General features: G+C 39.5%; 1 protein-coding gene across 2 annotated transcripts in view; it reads left to right on the top strand.

The window, feature by feature from the left end:
• The window catches only part of LOC124796354, a 73,295-nt gene that overhangs the window by 28,874 nt on the left and 23,180 nt on the right, over window positions 1-21,241 (top strand). For both annotated transcript variants that reach the window (XM_047260507.1, XM_047260515.1), the window contains exon 2: window positions 4,348-6,154. In XM_047260507.1, the coding sequence (XP_047116463.1) occupies window positions 4,348-6,154 (1,807 nt within the window). The remainder of the gene's footprint in view (window positions 1-4,347; window positions 6,155-21,241) is intronic.

The following is a 21,241-nucleotide window of genomic DNA, read 5'->3' as shown; positions in this document are numbered from 1 at the left end:
GGGTTATTACCCATTTAAGAGCCTGTCATCTAAGTTACTTTGCAACTGCTGTCTCTAATCTTTTCTGCGGTATTATGTCATCTATGAAATTCTCAATAAACTCTCCAATATTGGTGCTCGAATGTCATCAAAATGTGACACTCGTCTTCCTGGCAGTATAATCCCAAGTTGCTGTTGCCAGGCTATGGCATGATGCTAATTTCTGGCTACTGTTGACAGGTTCTTGCACTTCCTTTTCCTGTGCATCATACCTTCTGCTTCTTGCTATACATAGATTTGATACGGAGTTGACCACCGTATTGCTTGTATTTTAGATGGATACATAGTCTGTTCTAGCTATTTCACATTCTAAAAGCATTGCATAGGTTGCACATTCTTTCACAGGTGAGTCACAAAATGTTCCTGTTGTGACAAGGAATGTGACAGGTTTCTTGTTGATTTTTGAGCTTACACTTTTCTGGTGGCCCTCTGCTCCACAGTGGGAGCACATTCTCTCTTTGCATTTACAGATATTCTTGATGTGACCTAAGTCACAGCATTTATAAAATTTGGGCATGTCAACATACTTATTTATTCCTAAAGCATGGAAAATGACATACATGTTTTCTTTTTGGTGCAGAAGCTTACGAACATGGGAAGTAACTTTCATTATGTGACTGACATAGGTTTCATACCTTGTCTTCAAACTCCTTTTTTTGCTTGTGCCCAGACAAGTTAAGCTCATAAATATCTTCGGAAAGGTCAGTGTTGTCCACTTCCTTGAGCACATTGCACACAATTAATAGATACCTCTTCTTTTTCAGTGGCTCACATTTAATGCTACATATCTGATTTGCTTCCTCTTTAAGCTTTTTGCAGTAATCATCATTTTCTGTTTCCACTAGGACAGTGCTAATGTCTGGCCATATCAGTTAGATCCTACTCTTATCCATCCTTGGATTTATTACATCAGTCAGTTTCTTCTTCACATCTGTGTTCTCAGTGGATCTAGCTGTTGTACTTAGCATTGGTTTTTGTGAAACAGCTATAAAGGGATATGAAGGAATATACATACTCGCTTTTTCTGTCAAGTTGGAGCTCTCATGCTCTAGAAGCTCAACAAGGGGTTTCAGTATTCCCAAATCTGATTCGGAGATTTCTTGATGTAATCTTTTATTCTCCTCTCACAGTGCTTGTATCTGTCCAAGCAACCTGGACAAAAACATGACCCGTTTGGACACTTTCTGCATCAGTTCATTTATTACAGCAACGGGAACTTCCTTCACCTCTTGAAGGAAATTGACGATGTTGTCATAGCAACCATATTCAATGGTTGGTAAATATCCTGTATTACATCATCTGTCAGCCTAACTGTCAAGGCGCCAGCACTCACTTTCTGTCTTATGACACTGTCTTCTCAGTTTTTACCACAAAGGAACACATTGTTTTGGCTGCATGCCTCTAGAATTTTGTTGATAAGATGCTGTTGGCTGAAGTCCCTAGTGGTGCTTGCAGCTGTGGCTGACAAGGAAGTCATCTAGTGGCCGCAGATCCTGATGCAACACGGTGTCCCAGCTACTGTTGTTGATGCACAGTGTAGTTATCACAACACACCTGCTGAAGTGGTGAAACATGAAGGATGCTAGACCATTCAGTCTCAAAGGGTGCAGGTCGAACACAGGAAGAATGTAGATACAGGAAGCATAATAACAGTTGTAAATTGTTATAGCTGTGTTGGGAAAGTACCAGAGCTCCAAGCGCTAATAGAAAGCACCAATGCTCAAATTGTTATAGGCACTTAAAGCTGGCTAAAGCTGGACAAAAGCTCAGCCAAAATTTTTGCGAAGAACCCAACTGTGTTCCGAAAGGATAGGTTAAACATGATTGGTGATGGCGTGTTTGTTACTGTTGGAAGTAGTTTATCTTGTCACAAAATTGAAGTAGATAGTTCCTGTGAGTTAGTATGGGCAGAGGTCATTTTTGGCAACTGAAATAAAATAATAATTGGATCCTTTTACCGATCTCCCAATTCAGATCATACAGTTGCCGAAATGTTCAAAGAAAACTTCAGTTTGATTCTGAACACGTACCCGACTCGTACGATTATAGTTGGTGGTTACTTTAATTTACCCTCAATATGTTGGCGAAAACCCATGTTTACTTCAAAAGGTATGCATAAAACATAATCCGAAATGGTGCTAAATGCATTCCCTGAAAATTATTTTGAGCAGTTAGTTCATAGCCCACGCTAATAGTAAACGGTTGTGAAAACACGCTTGACCTCTTAGCAACAAATAATCCTGAGGTAATAACAAGCATCAGAATGGATACAGGGATTAGTGAACAAGGGTTGTCATAGCGAGATTAAATAAATGAAAAATATGTAGCTACTCAAAAAAGCAAATAAAAATTCACTAGATGCCTTCCTGAGAGACAATCTCTACTCCTTCCAAATTAATATTATAAGTGAAGACCAGATGTGGCTTGAATTCAAAGAAATAGTATCAGCTGCAATTGAGAGATTTATACCAAATAAATTAACAAGCAATGGAGCTGATCTTCCATGGTACACAAAACGGGTCAGAACACTGTTGCAGAAACAGTGAAACAAACATGCCAAATTTAAACAGATGCAAACCCCCAAGATTGGCGATCTTTCACAGAAGCTTGAAATTTAGTGCAGACTTCAATGCAAGATGCTTATAATAGTGGCCCTTTGCTGTTCCTTATGTATATAAATGCTTGGGAGACAATCTGAGAGGCTGTCTTAGGTTGTTTGCAGATGACGCTGTTGTTTATCAACTAATAAAGTTATCAGAAGATCAAAACAAATTGCAAAACGATTTAGAAAAGATATCTGAGTGGTGCGAAATTGGCAGTTGACCCCTAAATAATGAAAAGTGTGAGGTCGTCCACATGAGTGCTAAAAGGAATTCATTAAACTTCAGTTACACAATAAAGCAGTCAAATCTAAAGACCGTAAATTCAACTAAATACCTAGGACTTACAGTTACGAACAACTTACATTGGAAGGAACACGTAGAGAATGTTGCGGGGAACGCTAACCAAAGACTGCATTTTATTGGCAGGACACTTAGAAAATGTAACAGGTCTACTAGGGAGACTGCCTACACTACACCTGTCTATCCCCTTTTAAAATACTGCTGCGCGGTGTGGGATCCTAACCACATAGAACTGACGGAGTACATCGAAAAAGTTCAAAGAAGGGCAGTATGTTTTGTATTATCACAAAATATGGGAGGGAGTGTCACTGAAATGATGGGCAGGGTTTGGGCTGGACATGATTAAAAGAAAGGTGTTTTTCGTTGCGATGGAATCTTCTCACGAAATTCCAATCATCAACTTTCTCCTCCGAATGCAAAAATATTTTGTTGTCACCTACCTACTTAGGGAGAAACAATCACCACAATAAAATAATGGAAATCAGAGCTCGCACGGAAAGGTATAGGTGCTCGTTCTTTCCGCACGCTGTACAAGATTGTAATAATAGAGAATTGTGAAGGTGGTTCAATGAACCCTCTGCTAGGCTCTTAAATGTGATTTGCAGAGTATCCATGTAGATGTAGACGTAGATGTTAGCTGCTTGTTCATGTATGCTGCGAGCAAACACACTTCAAAACTTTGATGATGTTTGTTACATAGTTTACAAAGTCTTGAATCTAACCAGTAACACACTGCACTACTTAATGCTTTAAGCTTATGCGGCTCCAAATATTGACTGTTTGTAGAAACTTATTCCCAAAGAAAATGCACTTAAATCAGAGGTGGTTCATGTGGGCACCATTGTGGTGTCCATCTTGACTAAAGAAGGAAGTCCTCAGTGGCAGTAGTATAGAATACATTCAAAATGAACTTGAGGAGAAAAACAGTGATGGCATACACTTTGACAATAAAGCTAACAGAAAGAATAAGAATAGCTGGTGAAATTAATTGAAATGCTACAGAAGACAGAGTCAATTCACTTGAAAAAATAAGTGACCACAATGAACAAGAAACTACCATGAGCCTCAGGAAACACAAGGAAAAAAGAAAAAAATGACTTAGCATCACTGGATACTCACAAGACTCTTGATTCAGAATTTTGGAAAAAAAAAAAATGTAAGAAATAACTTAACCAAAGTAGACAATGGAAACTGAAAGCATGTAATAGTCCAAAATATTTTAGGGATATTTATTACTTTACAGCTGCTTCTCAATACCAGTTATATAAGCTTTCTTTTTTAAGCTGCAATTTCTAAAATGATTATAATGTTACAAAATCTGTTCTCAATTAGTTTAACTTTCTTATCACTTTGTGAACATTTTGAATAAGTAATCCTAGAACTATTTTTTATTATTTTGTTACAGAGTCTTGAAAGCCTTTCACTTCCAAGGTAGGGAGAGCTGTTCCACAACTGACCATCTTACAAAGAGCAATAAAGAAGTAGAGTATCTGAGACAAGAGATTCACCCTGAGCAAGAATCCAGAAAAAATAACAAGACTGACAGTTCAGAGAATTTTGACTCTCAAGATTTCTACCAGAATGAGAAAGCCAACAACTCTTGTTTGTCCCATATAGGTAAAACATTATTTCATGAAGCCCGAGGCAAGAAGAGAAAACGTGAAGAAATTGATAAGAGCAAGTTTACCAACAGTGTAAATGTTTTACAGCAGGATCTTGAACCTGAAATTCACTATCAAAAAAAATGTAAACGAAAGAAAGAAAGAGTAAAAAAGGAAGTCCTCAATGGCAGTAGTATAGAACCCCTTCAAGATGAACTTGAGAAGAAAAACAGTGATGGCATACATTTTGACAATAAAGCTAACAGAAAGAAAAAGAGAAACAAAGCTGTTGAAATTAATGGAGATGTTACAGAGGACAAAGTTGTATCTGAGGTGCTGTGCCACAATTCGCCTGAAAACATAAGTGACCACAATGAACAAGAAACTGCCAAAGGCCTCAAGAAACATAAGAAAAAAAGAAAAAATGACTTAGCATCACTGGATGCCCACAAGAGTCTTGATTCAGAACATCTACATCCCACAGACTTGAAAAAACGCAATAAAAAACTCAACCAAAGTGATGCAGAAACAGATGTGGCACAAGACCAAAGTTTATCATTAAGTTGTGAATTCACACCTGACACGACATTTTTAACTAGTTGTTCTAAAGGAGCTCAAAAGTGCAAAAATGGATCTTCATTAACATGCCAAAATATTGATGGTGTAGTGAATAGTGGCATAGAAGACTGTGACAGTAAAGACTATGGAGGTTCAGATTTTGTAGACAGAGCTGTAAGTAGTACTCCAAATTTTACTGGTGGGTGTAAGATTAGAGAAGTTGCAGACTTTCTGTCGCAGGACAGTACCAGCATTTATGATTCTGCCCTGGGAAACCATCTAGACAATGTCACCAACACAACCATCGGCACAAAGCCTAAGCGTAAGAGGGTCCGTGTAAGGAAACACAGAAAGAGAAATGGAATCCAGAATGACAGTGTTGTTGCATTACCATCTGTGGTCGTACAACATGCAGTTCCACAGTATAGTATTCCACCAAGGAAACACATAAGATTTGATGATGCAATGGGTGAAAATTTAAAAGAAAGTACAAGCAATGAAGAGGTACCTTTGAGTAATGATATGGATATGAGAAATAATACAACTGAAGAAACCTGTGACTCTAAAGCATCACCAAATGTCAATGATGAGAGTACACATGATCTCATTCCAGAAACTGAAGTTACGGACTGTCCCACGAAAAATAGCTTTGAATATTGTACTCCTGAAAATTGTATAATTAAAAGTGATATTACATCTTTGCCAAACCAAATTCCTTTACATCAGCAGTGGGCATTAAACACTGCTGATCTGAATATGAACACAAAGGAATCTTTACAGAAGCTCTTAATTCTTGGAAAACAGAATTCAGTTCCTGTTGTATTTGAACGAAAAAGTCAGTGCAACAGTTCTGGATCTGCATCAGAATCCTTAATGCCGGTCTCAAAACAGAACACCAACAAAAATTCTGAAGGAACAAGTGATTTTCAGAGTACACAAGTAGTGGATCAGGCTGATATGACATGCCTGAAAATGAATCCTAATGCTATTGATCCACTTCATTATCCTCAACTGGAAGGAAAACCAAAGAAGAATGATATAATTGCTTTTAAGGTCAGTACACTGTAAAAATAGATTTTGTATTTCCTTAACACCCATCTGATCTTTGTGTTGCTTTTGTGTAGGGTGTTTCCAGTTACATCTAAGAGGAATTAATGGAACACAATGCATTTTGCACATGATTTTTAGAAGTGTTTTTATGTTCTTACTGGCTTTTTAGAAAATCTATGTTGATAAATGACTGTGTATTGTTTAGCACAGATATTGGTTTCCAGGAATATGTAAAATGTCCAACCCAACCAGGACTTCATCCTGTGCCTCTTGTAATTACCACTTATATGATTATGAAGACAATACACTGTTGTATATAAGTGCCAACACTGTGAGCATTGTTGCTGCTGTAACAATTTTAAATGATATAACAAATATGAATGACAGTCATTGTTTTGTACCATGATGGGCATAAAACTGAGTTCTTAAACTAAGCCCTAAGAAGTCGCAGGTCATTCTCACATCTCACTGAAAGTCGATCAACAGACATTTTCGTGAATCAGTACCTCCAATACTTCTCAGTGGCATCCAATTATCACTTTAAAAAACAGTAAAAGATGTTTGCATAATCTTGGATGAGTGTCTAAATTGGAAAGAACAAATGGTTGCAGCTTGCAGGAAATCTCTCTCCTGCCTATATGCAATCCAAAACTTTAGAAAAATATTTCTGTTTCAAATTAAACAAAAATTAGTCCAAGTATTTAGTCGTACGAAACTTTTAATAATGTGATGTAGTTCAACATAGCAAAAATGGTGATAACTCCAGATGACTTGAGCTGGTAATGAATGCTTGCGTAAGATATGTATGCAACATTCTGTTGTTTGATCACATCAGTCCTTCCTGTACTCAGATTGATGCAACCAGGTAGACAACATGGTCTCCATGTGCAGTATTTACTTCATTGGTTTCTTAGTCACAGGTGTGCTCAACACCTCTCCTCACATACTAAATACTTATCATTACACGCATTACTAAATTGGATACGTCCAGCATCTTGCATAACACTAAATCTTTCACTATCTCCATCTTCTTCTTCATTTCCTCATACAATTGTGGAACAAATTACCCTGCAACTTGCTTCTTGTCCAAAACACTTTCTGCACTCAAGTATAGATTAAAGCTTTATCATTTATCATCGGCATAGCTTCCCTTTCTATGCTTTTCTCATTGCTTTCCATTTCTGTTTTCTTCTTTCCATCTCAACAGCTAATCATACCCTACTATTTCTCTGTTTTCGTCCATCCAGTCAACTTCTTCTCCACATGTATTCCTTCTATTCTGTTATTATATGTTTCTGTTTAGATGTGCCTACTCATGTTTGATAATAACATAATGAGGGAATTGGAAATGAAGTCCCATGCTTCTTGACAGAGGGTAGGGGAATGATGCGGGAGACCCGCACCACCATACTAGGCAAGGTCCTAATGGAGGTGGTTTGCCATTGCCTTCCTCTGACCATAATGGGGATGAATGATGATGATGAAGATGATGCAACAACACCCAGTCATCTCAGGGCAGGTGAAAATCCCTGACCCCGCTGGGAATCGAACCCAGGACCCCATGCTTGGGAAGTGAGAATTCTATCGCAAGACCACAAACTGTGGACAATGAGGGAATTGCTTAACATTTTTGAGGCTGACATTTATTATATTTGTTGTATTCATTACTACATGTATCGTTATTAGCTGCTACTACTACTACTACTCCTACTACTACTACTACATTGCCTGTATGCGCTGATGATCCAAAACATTATGACCAGCTGTTAGTAGCTTGTTTGTCCATCTTTGGAACGAAATACATCACTGATTCTGCATATCAGGAATCCAACAGTTTGTTGGTAGGTTTCTGGAGGTGTGTGACACTAGATGTCTATGCATAAGTCATGTAATTTGCTAAAATAGTGGGCTGCTGATTTGCATATGTTGTGATGGTACCTGGTAATGAACCAGATGGATTCCATAGGATTTACATCAGACCAATTTGGCTGCTGAGCGATCAACGTGGGTTCACTATAATGCTCCTCAGACCACTGTAGCATTGTCCTGACTCCAAAATGTGGACAGCTATACTGCTGAAAGAAGACATTACTGTCAGAGAAGACATTAAGCATGAAGGGAAGCAAGTGGTTCGCAGCTGTCAATGAATCTTCGATTACTACCACAGGTCCAAGCAAGCACAGGAGAATGTCTGAATGTCTCCCATAGTAAAATATTTTTCTCACCAACCTGTATCTGTGGCGTACTGCACATTTCAAACTGCCGTTTACCTCAGTGACAGCATTTGCGGAGATGACCATAGATCTAGTGTAGCGAAAAGAGCTGACACGTTTCCATTGATCAATGGCCAAATCCTGATGTCCCCATGCCCACTGCAATCGTAACTGATGATGTCGTTAAATCAACATGTGACCATGTAGGGGTGGTCTGCTGTAGAGCTCCATGTTCAACAATGTACGACATATGGTGTGCTCCGAAACACTTGTGCATGCACCATCATTGTGTTCTTGCAACAGAGATGCCACAGATCACCATCTATCATAATATATTCTACTTTACAGAGGAGACAATGTGCAAACCCCACTTTCTGTGAAGAGTAGTGGATGTCCAACCATTTAGCACCTATTGGTAATTTCATTGTCTTTGTAGCTCTTTCCACAGATCCTCACAACAGTAGCATGGGAACATTCGACGAGCTTCAATGTTTTCGAGATACTCATTCACTGGCTCAGTGTAATAATAACCTGCCCTTTGGATTTCCCCATTTGTAGCCCATATCTTTGCCAGGGTGATCCCCTGTCCATGTCTGCTCTGCTTACATAGTTTCGTTATCGCGTCACATGCCCGTAATGCCACCAGACGGCATCCAACATTGTGGTGGGCAGTGGTCATAATGTTTTGGCTGATCAGTGTATATTTCTTGTGTGTCGTACGAATTGTTATGTCTACCCAACTAGGAAGTCTGGCTAGTTGTAAGAGAGGGCCTGATAGCCCTAATGTTTCCATATGAAGTAAACATATAAATAAAAATATGGCATGTAGGGAAAAAGGATAAGCTGCTGATACCAAGACACACAGGAAGCAATGAATTGGTTTGTGATGCAGCAGCCACGGAGAACTGCAGGCTACCTCCAGTGAAACAATGCAGCATGTCTCTACATGCAGTGATCTTATTATGTTGGACTTAATCGTGCATCATTGGGAGGAGGAGTGACTGTAAGTGAGCAACAACAAAGTTTCCTTGTCCATTAAGAGCACCCATCAGTATGTGGCACATTTAGTATATGGACAGCAGTATACCACATTTTGGACAAGTGAACCCAAATGCTTAAAATAGGTCAGCTCACAGTCTGGATAATGATTTGCCCTCCATTTTTGGGTTATGAAACTAAAATTTTCAGTAACCTATTAAAGTATAAAGTATTGTATTGACTCTTCTGAAAATATTTCTTTGTTAGACTTTGTAGATTTAATAATTCCAAAGTTTTGGCTTGTGCTGGATCTTTCATAAGATTTGTAACACAGAACCTGCAGCCATGCCAAGACACCGTTTAATTGGAACAATAGCTTGCAACGTAAATGAAACGCAAGATTAAATAATATCACTATTTACAAAACATTACACTAAATTAAATTGCGTAGACATTTACATTAATTCTTTTGCTGTGTGTAACTATGAGTACGCCTAGTGAGATAGAGTTGTTCAGAAGGACTATTTTGCATTTTATTTAGACTGGCACAAACAATCAAGTTTTTAAACAACTAATTTTTATCTTTGTACTCATATTCAAAAACACTTTTGTGTATTGCCTGTATTTAATTATTTTGTTATTTAATGGTTGTCGTGCTTTTTAAATAGTTTATGTACTTATGTAGCCTAATATAGTTTTGGGGAGTTTGTATGAAATTTATTTTTCAGTTGCTAGTTGTGGGCATAGATTTATCTTCAGCAACGATTTATTATACACATTGATTGTGTAGTCTCCAAAAACTTTTACGCTAATGCTAAGTCCATACAGTCTACTTATTTTAAGAAAAGAGACACTATTAAGGTGTGTCCACATGATGCCTTTCTTCTTTTTCACTTTGTGCATGTGTGTACATTTCCGTCAGTACATTTGTGCATGTGTAATTTCTTTGAAATGGAGGCTGTACATAAAAGTGCATTACTTCCTGGGTTTAGTGGGTATCACTTATCAGATGACAGGCACCTGGGTCTCGTGTATGTTTTGTTGTATAGTGTGTTAGATTATGTTCTAAGGCACTCTGTGTGCAGTAATGTCTGTTGGCTCCAAAGAAAGCTCGCAGAAATTTATAGATGATTAACAGACAAAGAGGATTCATATGGAATGCTGCTTCTAAAGATTTTTTGAATAAACATTTGAGATGTGATGCCCTGAGTGTCAAATATTAGATAAAAAGTCTCTGATCATATTGCTGTAAAGAATAATGTAAGTCGTGGAGTAGGAAGACAGAGGTGAAGAAACATCATAAAAATTTAGGAAAAGTGCATATGAAAACCGTGTATGAATATTGATGCTGTGGTGACTAAATAGCACAACAATTGAGGAGCATGACATATTAACACAAGAAAAGATGGGATATGTGTATCTCCTCAACATACTATTAGAAATTGAAATGAAGTACATTGATGAAGAAAAAAAAAATTATAAAATTGGAAAACTCAATCTCCATTCTAGTGTATTCTAGGGTCTAAGACAATATTAATCAATATGTAATGTCTTTTCATTGAAGTTGTGTAAACAACTTTTTATAAAAGAAAATATTTTATGATGTGTTGAAAGTAAATTAACATTCACATTATGGCTAAGAACTTCTTTAAGTATTTCTCTGTTTCAGGAATAATCACTGAAATGCTTTGTTTTGAAAATGTAAGATAAATATCTTGTACTGATATGTAGGCCCTAAGTTGCCTGTTTCCAGCTAAAAAATGTTATTGTCATCCCTATTGCTGCAATGTCCCATGCAGAAAATCTTAAATCTCACTGTGACCACCTTCTGAAATTTACAAAGCATAACAGTTACTTTTTATTTCTCGTATCCCTGTTGCTTGTATACTGTTTTACCTACAGTTCCTTTTTTCTTTTTATGTCACTTTTCATCAAACTAAACGCAGCACGAATTGCCGTACAAAGAAATGGATGCGCAGCAAACTGCTTGGGCCGTGGGGCAATGCGTGCACACGAGAACACACAAGTGTACATGCGTTCTCCCTACTAATTTCTTGTGCATGTGCTTTTATTCCTGTGCTTCAGTGATTGCACACAAGGAAAAAGACATGTGGTTATACCTTTACATCATAGAGATGCTTCTTTGACATGATGTTTGCCATACTAAATCTTGAGATAGATTGAGTACAACAATTTGGATCCACATATACAATTTACATTTCATCACACAAGTGATTTGGTTGTATGTAAGGAAAAAAATAAAATAAAATGGTGATAATAACAGGGGATAGTTTTAACTTCTGTGATATTGATGCTGTGAGGGGCACTATATAAGTAATGCAGTATTCCCCCCCCCCCCCCCCCCCCTCCAAAAAAAAAAAAAAAAAAAAATCCAGTTTTGGTTGAAAAAATGTGGAATTTACAGTGGGACATTGTGGAATATTCTCACTGCAGCCCCTATAGTTTTATGAAGTTCCAATCAGTGACAGTGCTGTAAGGAGCCTTTAAAAAAATGGCGTCTGTAACGGAGCTGCATTCCAAACAGAGAGCTGCCATTGGGTTTATTTTGGCAGAAAATCAGAGGATCATAGATATTCATAGGCACTTGCAGAATGTCTGTGGAGACCTGGCAGTGAACAAAAGCACAGTGAGTCATTGGGTGGGGCATCTGTCATCATCCCACCAAGGTTGCACAAACCTGTCCAAAACCCTGCCATGTGCCAGTTGGCCACACGCATCCATGGTTCTTGCAATATTGGAGTGTGTGGACACTCTCATTCAAGCTGATCAATGGATCACAATCAAATTTCTCGCTGCACAACTGGACGTCTGTTGGTAATGCTGACACACTTATCTCCCAGTTGCATTTCTCAAAGGTGTGTGTCCACTCCCTAACAGAAGACCATCAAAAGCACCAAAGGATCATCTGTGCAGAATTGCTTGCGTGTTACAAAACTGATTAAGATGATCTTTTGTCGAACATCATCACAGGCGAAGAAACGTGGGTTCATCAATTAGAACCAAAACATAATGGAATCCACTCCTCCGAAGAAGAAGTTCAAAGCCGCACCCTCAGCCGGTAAAATTATGGTGATGGTATTGTGGTGCTCTGAAAGGGTTATTCTGTTTGATGTCCTCACTTGTGGTGCAACAATCAACTCTGAAGTGTATTGTGCTACCTTTAGGATATTGAAGAAACAGCTTCATTTTGTTCGTCACCACAAAAATGTAAACAAACTTCTCCTTATCCATGATAATGCAAGGGTTCACACAAGTCTGCACACCCCAGAAGAGCCCACATAACTTCATTGGACTGTTATTCCTCATTCACTCCACAGCTTGGATGTCGCACCTTCCTAAACTCCATCTGTTTGTCCCAGTGAAGGATGTGCTCCACAGGAAGCGGTACATAGATGATGGGGTGGTTACTGATGACTTTTTCCTCAACATCAGCCAGTTGAGTGATACCATAGAGGCATACAGGCTTCCCAGTAATGTGACATAAGGCCATCACTTTGCACGAAGATTATGTTGAAAAACAGGGTTTTGTAGGCAAAAGAGTAGGGAATAACATGGTGTATTGGAATCCTGAATAAAGACGATCTGCTTTCAGAAAAAGATGTGTTGCATTAATTAGTGGATGCCCCTCATATAACAGCAGGTACAGCTGTGGTCATAATTTCCCTTGTATAAATACTGCAGTCATTTTTCCCCAACTAAACTGTTTTGGACACCAAAAGTCAAATTTTTGAGTGGTCTTTTGGAACTTAGAGTGATGGAAGTTAAGTCTCTTGCTGTATAATATAAAGTTTCCTGGTTGTGAATGACCCTAAATATTTAATTTTTAAGTTTGCAGTAATGTGCATCGTAATAAAATGTGTACATTAACAGGGAATATTTAATACTTCTTTTTGAAGTTCTAACAAAGTAAAACTACTACAAAACTAGTGGGCACTTGTTTTGTTATTTAAATATTATACTGTCCAAATTCAGGGATGAATAAAAATACAACCGTATTACTGTTCTGAATACAGTATAGGAAAACTGTTGGCATTCAAAACAGCTTCAGTTTGTCTCAGAATGGATAAATACTGATGCTGTTTGATTTTAAAGGGAATCTTGTATCATTCTTCCAGCAAAACTGTGGCAAGTTCAGGTAATGATTATGGAATAGACAACAAAGGTTCAATAACTTTGAGGTCTGGTGGCTGCGGTGGGCAAGGGAAATGCAACTATTTATCATTGTGCTCACAAAACCAATCTTAGATTATGTGGGCTTTCTGAACAGGGGCACTGTCATGTTATAACACGTGACCACAATTGGGGAACAAACATTGTGCCATGAACCTGATTAGTCAAAACAGTCACATAATCCTCAGCAGTAATGCAACCTTGCAGAGTAACTGTGGAGTCCACGGAATACCATGATATACACATCCCAATCAGCACCATAGCCCTGCCATGTTTCACTTTTGGGATTTAAACTCAGCCAAAGATTGGAAACTGTGTGAAACAAGACACATCTGACTAAACGACTTGTCTTCCTTTGCTCTGTAGTCCAGGTTTTGTGGCTTTGACACCACATTTTGCTACTAAGGGTGTTTGCCTAATTGAGGAGTGCTTTAGGAAATCCAGTTCACCCTACAATTCCCAGCTTATGGAGCTCCCTTTGTGTTGTTTTGGTGCTTACAGGGTTCATGAGTGCAACATTCAATGCTGCAGTGACTTCCGCAGCTGTCTTCCTCTCATTTTTCATCACAATCCTCTTCAATGATTGTTCATCATGATCACTTGACACACACTTATGTCTGATTTGTTACTTAGTAGATAATTTTTTTCCACTTTCACCATATGCGGTATAAATCTTTGGTATGGTGCTTCGTGTAACACCAAACACTGGCTCTCTCGCTTTCGGGTGACACTCACCATATGAGCACCAAAAATTTGCCCACATCCCAGTTCACTTAGCTCTGACATAATGCACGCATAACTACAAAGGACACTGCTCTGGCTGTGACTTACACTCACAGTGTATTGAGGACATTGCACACGTGGTGTTCGTGATCAAATACAACAGCGCTGCCTGCATGCTCAGCTAGCATCGGCATTTATCTAGAAGTGTGTATTTCTCATGATGTTTCCACATTTGGCCAATTCCTGTGATTCTAGCAATTACATGTGAAATATGAGCAATACAATCTGATTCTGATGTATTAATCCATATTTTCTCTTTCCCTACAAAATGGTAGGAGTTAGATGAAATGTTGTAGATACATTTGGTTTCTTCTTAGTTTTATCATTCAAGATGCAGTTACAGTTTGTGGCTGACTATATATGTTTCTAATTCTTCAAATAAATTCATCTATACTCCATTCTCAAGAAAATGGTATGTCTATAGTTACTCTCACTTTGCAAACACTGAACATTGATTGAATCAGAAATTAGCATTCTGCACCAATAGATTAAATTGTCCATTAGTCAATTAAACCAAACAGTAACAGCCCCTGATTGAAATTAATATAGATCCAAGCATACCCCTTCACATATATTGCAATTATGATATTAAGCACACTTCCAAATTAGTGTTGTGGGGGGAAACCACATGCTCATCAAATGGAAGTATTACACAGAAATGTTGTACCAGCTATGGAGTGGAGATATGGCGCCTCACTCTAGTAATACAGTAAATCAGAAGCGCAGCTGTCAGTATCCAACCACAACCCGATGTGGCGCATCACTCTAGTAATACAGTAAATCAGAAGCACAGCTGTCAGTATTCAACCACAACCCGATTTAGTCCAAGTAATCAGAGTGGCAGTCATAGTTCACATTGTAAAGACAGAGTTGGACAATAACAGCTAGTGATGGAGAAACTAATTTACCCATTGGGTGGCCTTACAGTAACTTGCTACAAAATGTGGATACCAAAAGCTAATATAATCAAATTGGTTAGCATGAATGCTTCCGTTTGTTCTTGGTACCATATGCTGGAACTCCTATCTATTTGGCCAATATAAAATTTTGTTTTTGAAGTGTAGTTTAATTTATAAAGCAAGTGTTTGTGATGTGCTTCATTCTTCATGTCTGTTTCATAGAATAGGGACATTTTATTAGTTTTGGGAAAAATAATTAGATATTTTTAGCATGCCTGTTTACAATAACAGCTTACCAATGTTTTTTACAGTACTGGGGAAGAGAGTGGGTGGACTGTGCTAGTAAATGTGGAGGTACTTCTGTTATTGTAGTAGTTTTTAGTGTTCTTTGGGAGTTTGTTTATTACTACAAAGCCATAACTATTACCATGAGCTTAAATAACTATATTCTTATAACTTGTCTTCGGTATGCAATGGAATTGCCCTATAATATGCCATTTTATGTTCATTTGGGTATTATGAAGTGCTACTGATGGTCTCCTCAGTTGTAGTAGATTTCCTTTACATTTGAAATTTGTTTTTGCAATGTGTTAGTGAGAGCTGAAAATTCATGAGATGAGACATCAGTTTGCAACTGATGATTTGTACAAGTTTTCTGTTCTCCTTTACGAGTGTGAATGTTACACTTGGACCCAAGAATTGAACAATGGATTAAGACCTTTGAAATGTGTTACATCATCATCCTGTGCATATACACTCCTGGAAATGGAAAAAAGAACACATTGACACCGGTGTGTCAGACCCACCATACTTGCTCCGGTCACTGCGAGAGGGCTGTACAAGCAATGATCACACGCACGGCACAGCGGACACACCAGGAACCGCGGTGTTGGCCGTCGAATGGCGCTAGCTGCGCAGCATTTGTGCACCGCCACCGTCAGTGTCAGCCAGTTTGCCATGGCATACGGAGCTCCATCGCAGTCTTTAACACTGGTAGCATGCCGCGACAGCGTGGACGTGAACCGCATGTGCAGTTGACGGACTTTGAGCGAGGGCGTATAGTGGGCATGCGGGAGGCCGGGTGGACGTACCGCCGAATTGCTCAACACGTGGGGCATGAGGTCTCCACAGTACATCGATGTTGTCGCCAGTGGTCGGCGGAAGGTGCACGTGCCCGTCGACCTGGGACCGGGCCGCAGCGACGCACGGATGCATGCCAAGACCGTAGGATCCTATGCAGTGCCGTAGGGGACCGCACCGCCACTTCCCAGCAAATTAGGGACACTGTTGCTCCTGGGGTATGGGCGAGGACCATTCGCAACCGTCTCCATGAAGCTGGGCTACGGTCCCGCACACCGTTAGGCCGTCTTCCGCTCACGCCCCAACATCGTGCAGCCCGCCTCCAGTGGTGTCGCGACAGGCGTGAATGGAGGGACGAATGGAGACGTGTCGTCTTCAGCGATGAGAGTCGCTTCTGCCTTGGTGCCAATGATGGTCGTATGCGTGTTTGGCGCCGTGCAGGTGAGCGCCACAATCAGGACTGCATACGACCGAGGCACACAGGGCCAACACCCGGCATCATGGTGTGGGGAGCGATCTCCTACACTGGCCGTACACCACTGGTGATCGTCGAGGGGACACTGAATAGTGCACGGTACATCCAAACCGTCATCGAACCCATCGTTCTACCATTCCTAGACCGACAAGGGAACTTGCTGTTCCAACAGGACAATGCACGTCCGCATGTATCCCGTGCCACCCAACGTGCTCTAGAAGGTGTAAGTCAACTACCCTGGCCAGCAAGATCTCCGGATCTGTCCCCCATTGAGCATGTTTGGGACTGGATGAAGCGTCGTCTCACGCGGTCTGCACGTCCAGCACGAACGCTGGTCCAACTGAGACGCCAGGTGGAAATGGCATGGCAAGCCATTCCACAGGACTATATCCAGCATCTCTATGATCGTCTCCATGGGAGAATAGCAGTCTGCATTGCTGTGAAAGGTGGATATACACTGTACTAGTGCTGACATTGTGCATGCTCTGTTGCCTGTGTCTATGTGCCTGTGGTTCTGTCAGTGTGATCATGTGATGTATCTGACCCCAGGAATGTGTCAATAAAGTTTCCCCTTCCTGGGACAATGAATTCACGGTGTTCTTATTTCAGTTTCCCGGAGTGTATCTTGGGTATTGAAAATGTCAAATGTCAAGGTCTGTCATTTGATGAAAAAGCAAAAATATCTTCTTCACTGTAGAAAACAAAGAAAAACACAATACTTGCGACATATGAGGGGCAAAAGATATCAATAAGGAAAGGTATATATTTGTGGCTCGATTGGAAGATGCAAAAACTCATGGCTGAAAAGAATTCAAATATTGCACAGCTGTACATCAGAAGCAGTTGTCCGTGCCACATTGTTAGGACAAATTTTTAAGTCAGTGAAATTTATGCCACTTTCAGTTCCATAATTTATGTTTTGTTGTGTTATGTTGAGCTGTTTGGCAAAAACATCTATTTATTCTTTATTTGGGGCAACAAGGTAAGTGTATCATCCAGTAGTGTTTGAAATACAGTAGAGCTTCTTTTATACATTTTTGAAGGAGAGTGATAACATAAATGGACAAGTGAGATTAACATTAAAATGAAACTTCTTAATATATTTGTATTAATTTTAGATGCATGTGAACAGAAGATAAATATAACATACAGTTGTTGGTATATTAGTTTAAATAGGCTTATGTCTAAATTAAGTTAAAGTAACAATGTTATGAAAGGGAATGTTGCTACTCCCCGTATAGTGGAGATGCTGAGTTGCAGATAGGTACAACAAAACTATTGTCACAGATCAGCTTTCGGCCAGTAAGGCCTTTCATCAAAAATAGACTACACACACACACACACGACTGCGGTTTCAAAAATGTGAGTAGCAACTTTCCTTTCATAATATTGTTACATTCCATCCCGTATTTGCCATTGTTTAAGTTAAAGTAACTTAGGTGTAAAGAATAAATCAGTTGTGGTTTGTTTTTTGTAAGCAACAGTGCATTCGTAGATCAAGTGTTCATATGCAATTAAACTCGTGTTTTATCATCACTGATGTTTCTTGATATTCGTAATGCTGTGTTACTTTCAATGCAGAAAGTACTTCTGACTGACTGTGGGGGTCCAAATATTCATCATCCAATTCTCCGGATTCCTCGAAACAGATTTTTTTCAGCTAATAGTGACACAAGTTCTTTAATGATTCCATCATAACTTTACACACAACACACAGCAGTATCGAGCACCACAAGAAACAAAATCGTCAAAATCAGTTCCATTTGAAATGCAGTCTCAGTCAGTGTCTTCTTGTACATCAAAATCTACACCAAAATCTTCAACCTTTTTTGGGTTCAGCTTGAGTTTCATCTTTTGTGGTGCCAGGTTTTCGAAAGCATTTGCATATTCGTTTGGCTTAAACCGATCCCAAGCAGCCCTTATGTACTATATTGCCTAGATATGTAAAAATAAATTTAATTTAATTTATTTAATTTATATATCAATTCCCCCCCATGAACCATGGACCTTGCCGTTGGTGGGGAGGCTTGTGTGCCTCAGCGATACAGATGGCCGTACCGTAGGTGCAACCACAACAGAGGGGTATCTGTTGAGAGGCCAGACAAACATGTGGTTCCTGAAGAGGGGCAGCAGCCTTTTCAGTAGTTGCAGGGGCAACGGTCTGGATGATTGACTGATCTGGCCTTGTAACATTAACCAAAACGGCCTTGCTGTGCTGGTACTGTGAACGGCTGAAAGCAAGGGGAAACTACAGCCGTAATTTTTCCCGAGGACATGTAGCTTTACTGTATGATTAAATGATGATGGCGTCCTCTTGGGGAAAACATTCCGGAGGTAAAATAGTCCCCCATTCTGATCTCCGGGCGGGGACTACTCAGGAGAACGTCGTTATCAGGAGAAAGAAAACTGGCGTTCTACGGATCGGAGCGTGGAATGTCAGATCCCTTAATCGGGCAGGTAGGTTAGAAAATTTAAAAAGGGAAATGGATAGGTTAAAGTTAGACATGGTGGGAATTAGTGAAGTTCGGTGGCAGGAGGAACAAGACTTTTGGTCAGCTGATTACAGGGTTATAAATACAAAATCAAATAGAAGTAATGCAGGGGTAGGTTTAATAATGAATAAAAGAATAGGAGTGCGGGTTAGCTACTACAAACAGCATAGTGAACACATTATTGTGGCCAAGATAGACACAAAGCCCATGCCTACTACAGTAGTACAAGTTTATATGCCAACTAGCTCTGCAGATGATGAGGAAATTGATGAAATGTATGACGAGATAAAAGAAATTATTCAGGTAATGAAGGGAGACGAAAATTTAATAGTCATGGGTGACTGAAATTCGTCAGTAGGAAAAGGGAGAGAAGGAAACATAGTAGGTGAATATGGATTGGGGGGAAGAAATGAAAGAGGAAGCCGCCTTGTAGAATTTTGCACAGAGCATAACTTAATCATAGCTAACACTTGGTTCAAGAATCATAAAAGAAGGTTGTATACCTGGAAGAAACCTGGAGATAATAAAAGGTATCAGATAGATTATATAATGGTAAGACAGAGATTTAGGTACCAGGTTTTAAATTGTAAGACATTTCCAGGGGCAGATGTGGATTCTGACCACAATCTATTGGTTATGAACTGCAGATTGAAACTGAAGAAAGGTGGGAATTTAATGAGATGGGACCTGGATAAACTGAAAGAACCAGAGGTTGTAGAGAGTTTCAGGGAGAACGTAAGGGAACAATTGACAGGAATGGGGGAAAGAAATACAGTAGAAGAAGAATGGGTAGCTCTGAGGGATGAAGTAGTGAAGGCAGCAGACGATCAAGTAGGTAAAAAGACGAGGGCTAATAGAAATCCTTGGGTAACAGAAGAAATATTGAATTTAATTGATGAAAGGAGAAAATATAAAAATACAGTGAATGAAGCAGGCAAAAAGGAATACAAACGTCTCAAAAATGAGATCGACAGGAAGTGCAAAATGGCTAAGCAGGGATGGCTAGAGGACAAATGTAAGGATGTAGAGGCTTGTCTCACTAGGGGTAAGATAGATACTGCCTACAGGAAAATTAAAGAGACCTTTGGAGAGAAGAGAACCACTTGTATGAATATCAAGAGCTCAGATGGCAACCCAGTTCTAAGCAAAGAAGGGAAGGCAGAAAGGTGGAAGGAGTATATAGAGGGTTTATACAAGGGCGATGTACTTGAGGACAATATTATGGAAATGGAAGAGGATGTAGATGAAGATGAAATGGGAGATATGATACTGCGTGAAGAGTTTGACAGAGCACTGAAAGACTGAGTCGAAACAAGGCCCCCGGAGTAGACAACATTCCATTAGAACTACTGGTGGCCTTGGGAGAGCCAGTCATGACAAAACTCTACCATCTGCTGAGCAAGATGTATGAGACAGGCGAAATACCCTCAGACTTCAAGAAGAATATAGTAATTCCAATCCCAAAGAAAGCAGGTGTTGACAGATGTGAAAATTACCGAACTATCAGTTTAATAAGTCACAGCTGCAAAATACTAACGTGAATTCTTTACAGACGAATGGAAAAACTGGTAGAAGCGGACCCCGGGGAAGATCAGTTTGGATTCCGTAGAAATGTTGGAACACGTGAGGCAATACTAACCTTACGACTTATCTTAGAAGAAAGATTAAGAAAAGGCAAACCTATGTTTCTAGCATTTGTAGACTTAGAGAAAGCTTTTGACAATGTTAACTGGAATACTCTCTTTCAAATTCTGAAGGTGGCAGGGGTAAAATACAGGGAGCGAAAGGCTATTTACAATTTGTACAGAAACCAGATGGCAGTTATAAGAGTCGAGGGGTATGAAAGGGAAGCAGTGGTTGGGAAAGGAGTGAGACAGGGTTGTAGCCTCTCCCCGATGTTATTCAATCTGTATATTGAGCAAGCAGTAAAGGAAACAAAAGAAAAATTCGGATTAGGTATTAAAATTCATGGAGAAGAA

Source organism: Schistocerca piceifrons, chromosome 1 (genome assembly GCF_021461385.2).
Source record: "Schistocerca piceifrons isolate TAMUIC-IGC-003096 chromosome 1, iqSchPice1.1, whole genome shotgun sequence".
Lineage (NCBI taxonomy): Eukaryota > Metazoa > Arthropoda > Insecta > Orthoptera > Acrididae > Schistocerca > Schistocerca piceifrons.
The sequence above is the reverse complement of the archived record's forward strand: the minus strand, read 5'-3'. Positions and strand labels throughout refer to the sequence as shown.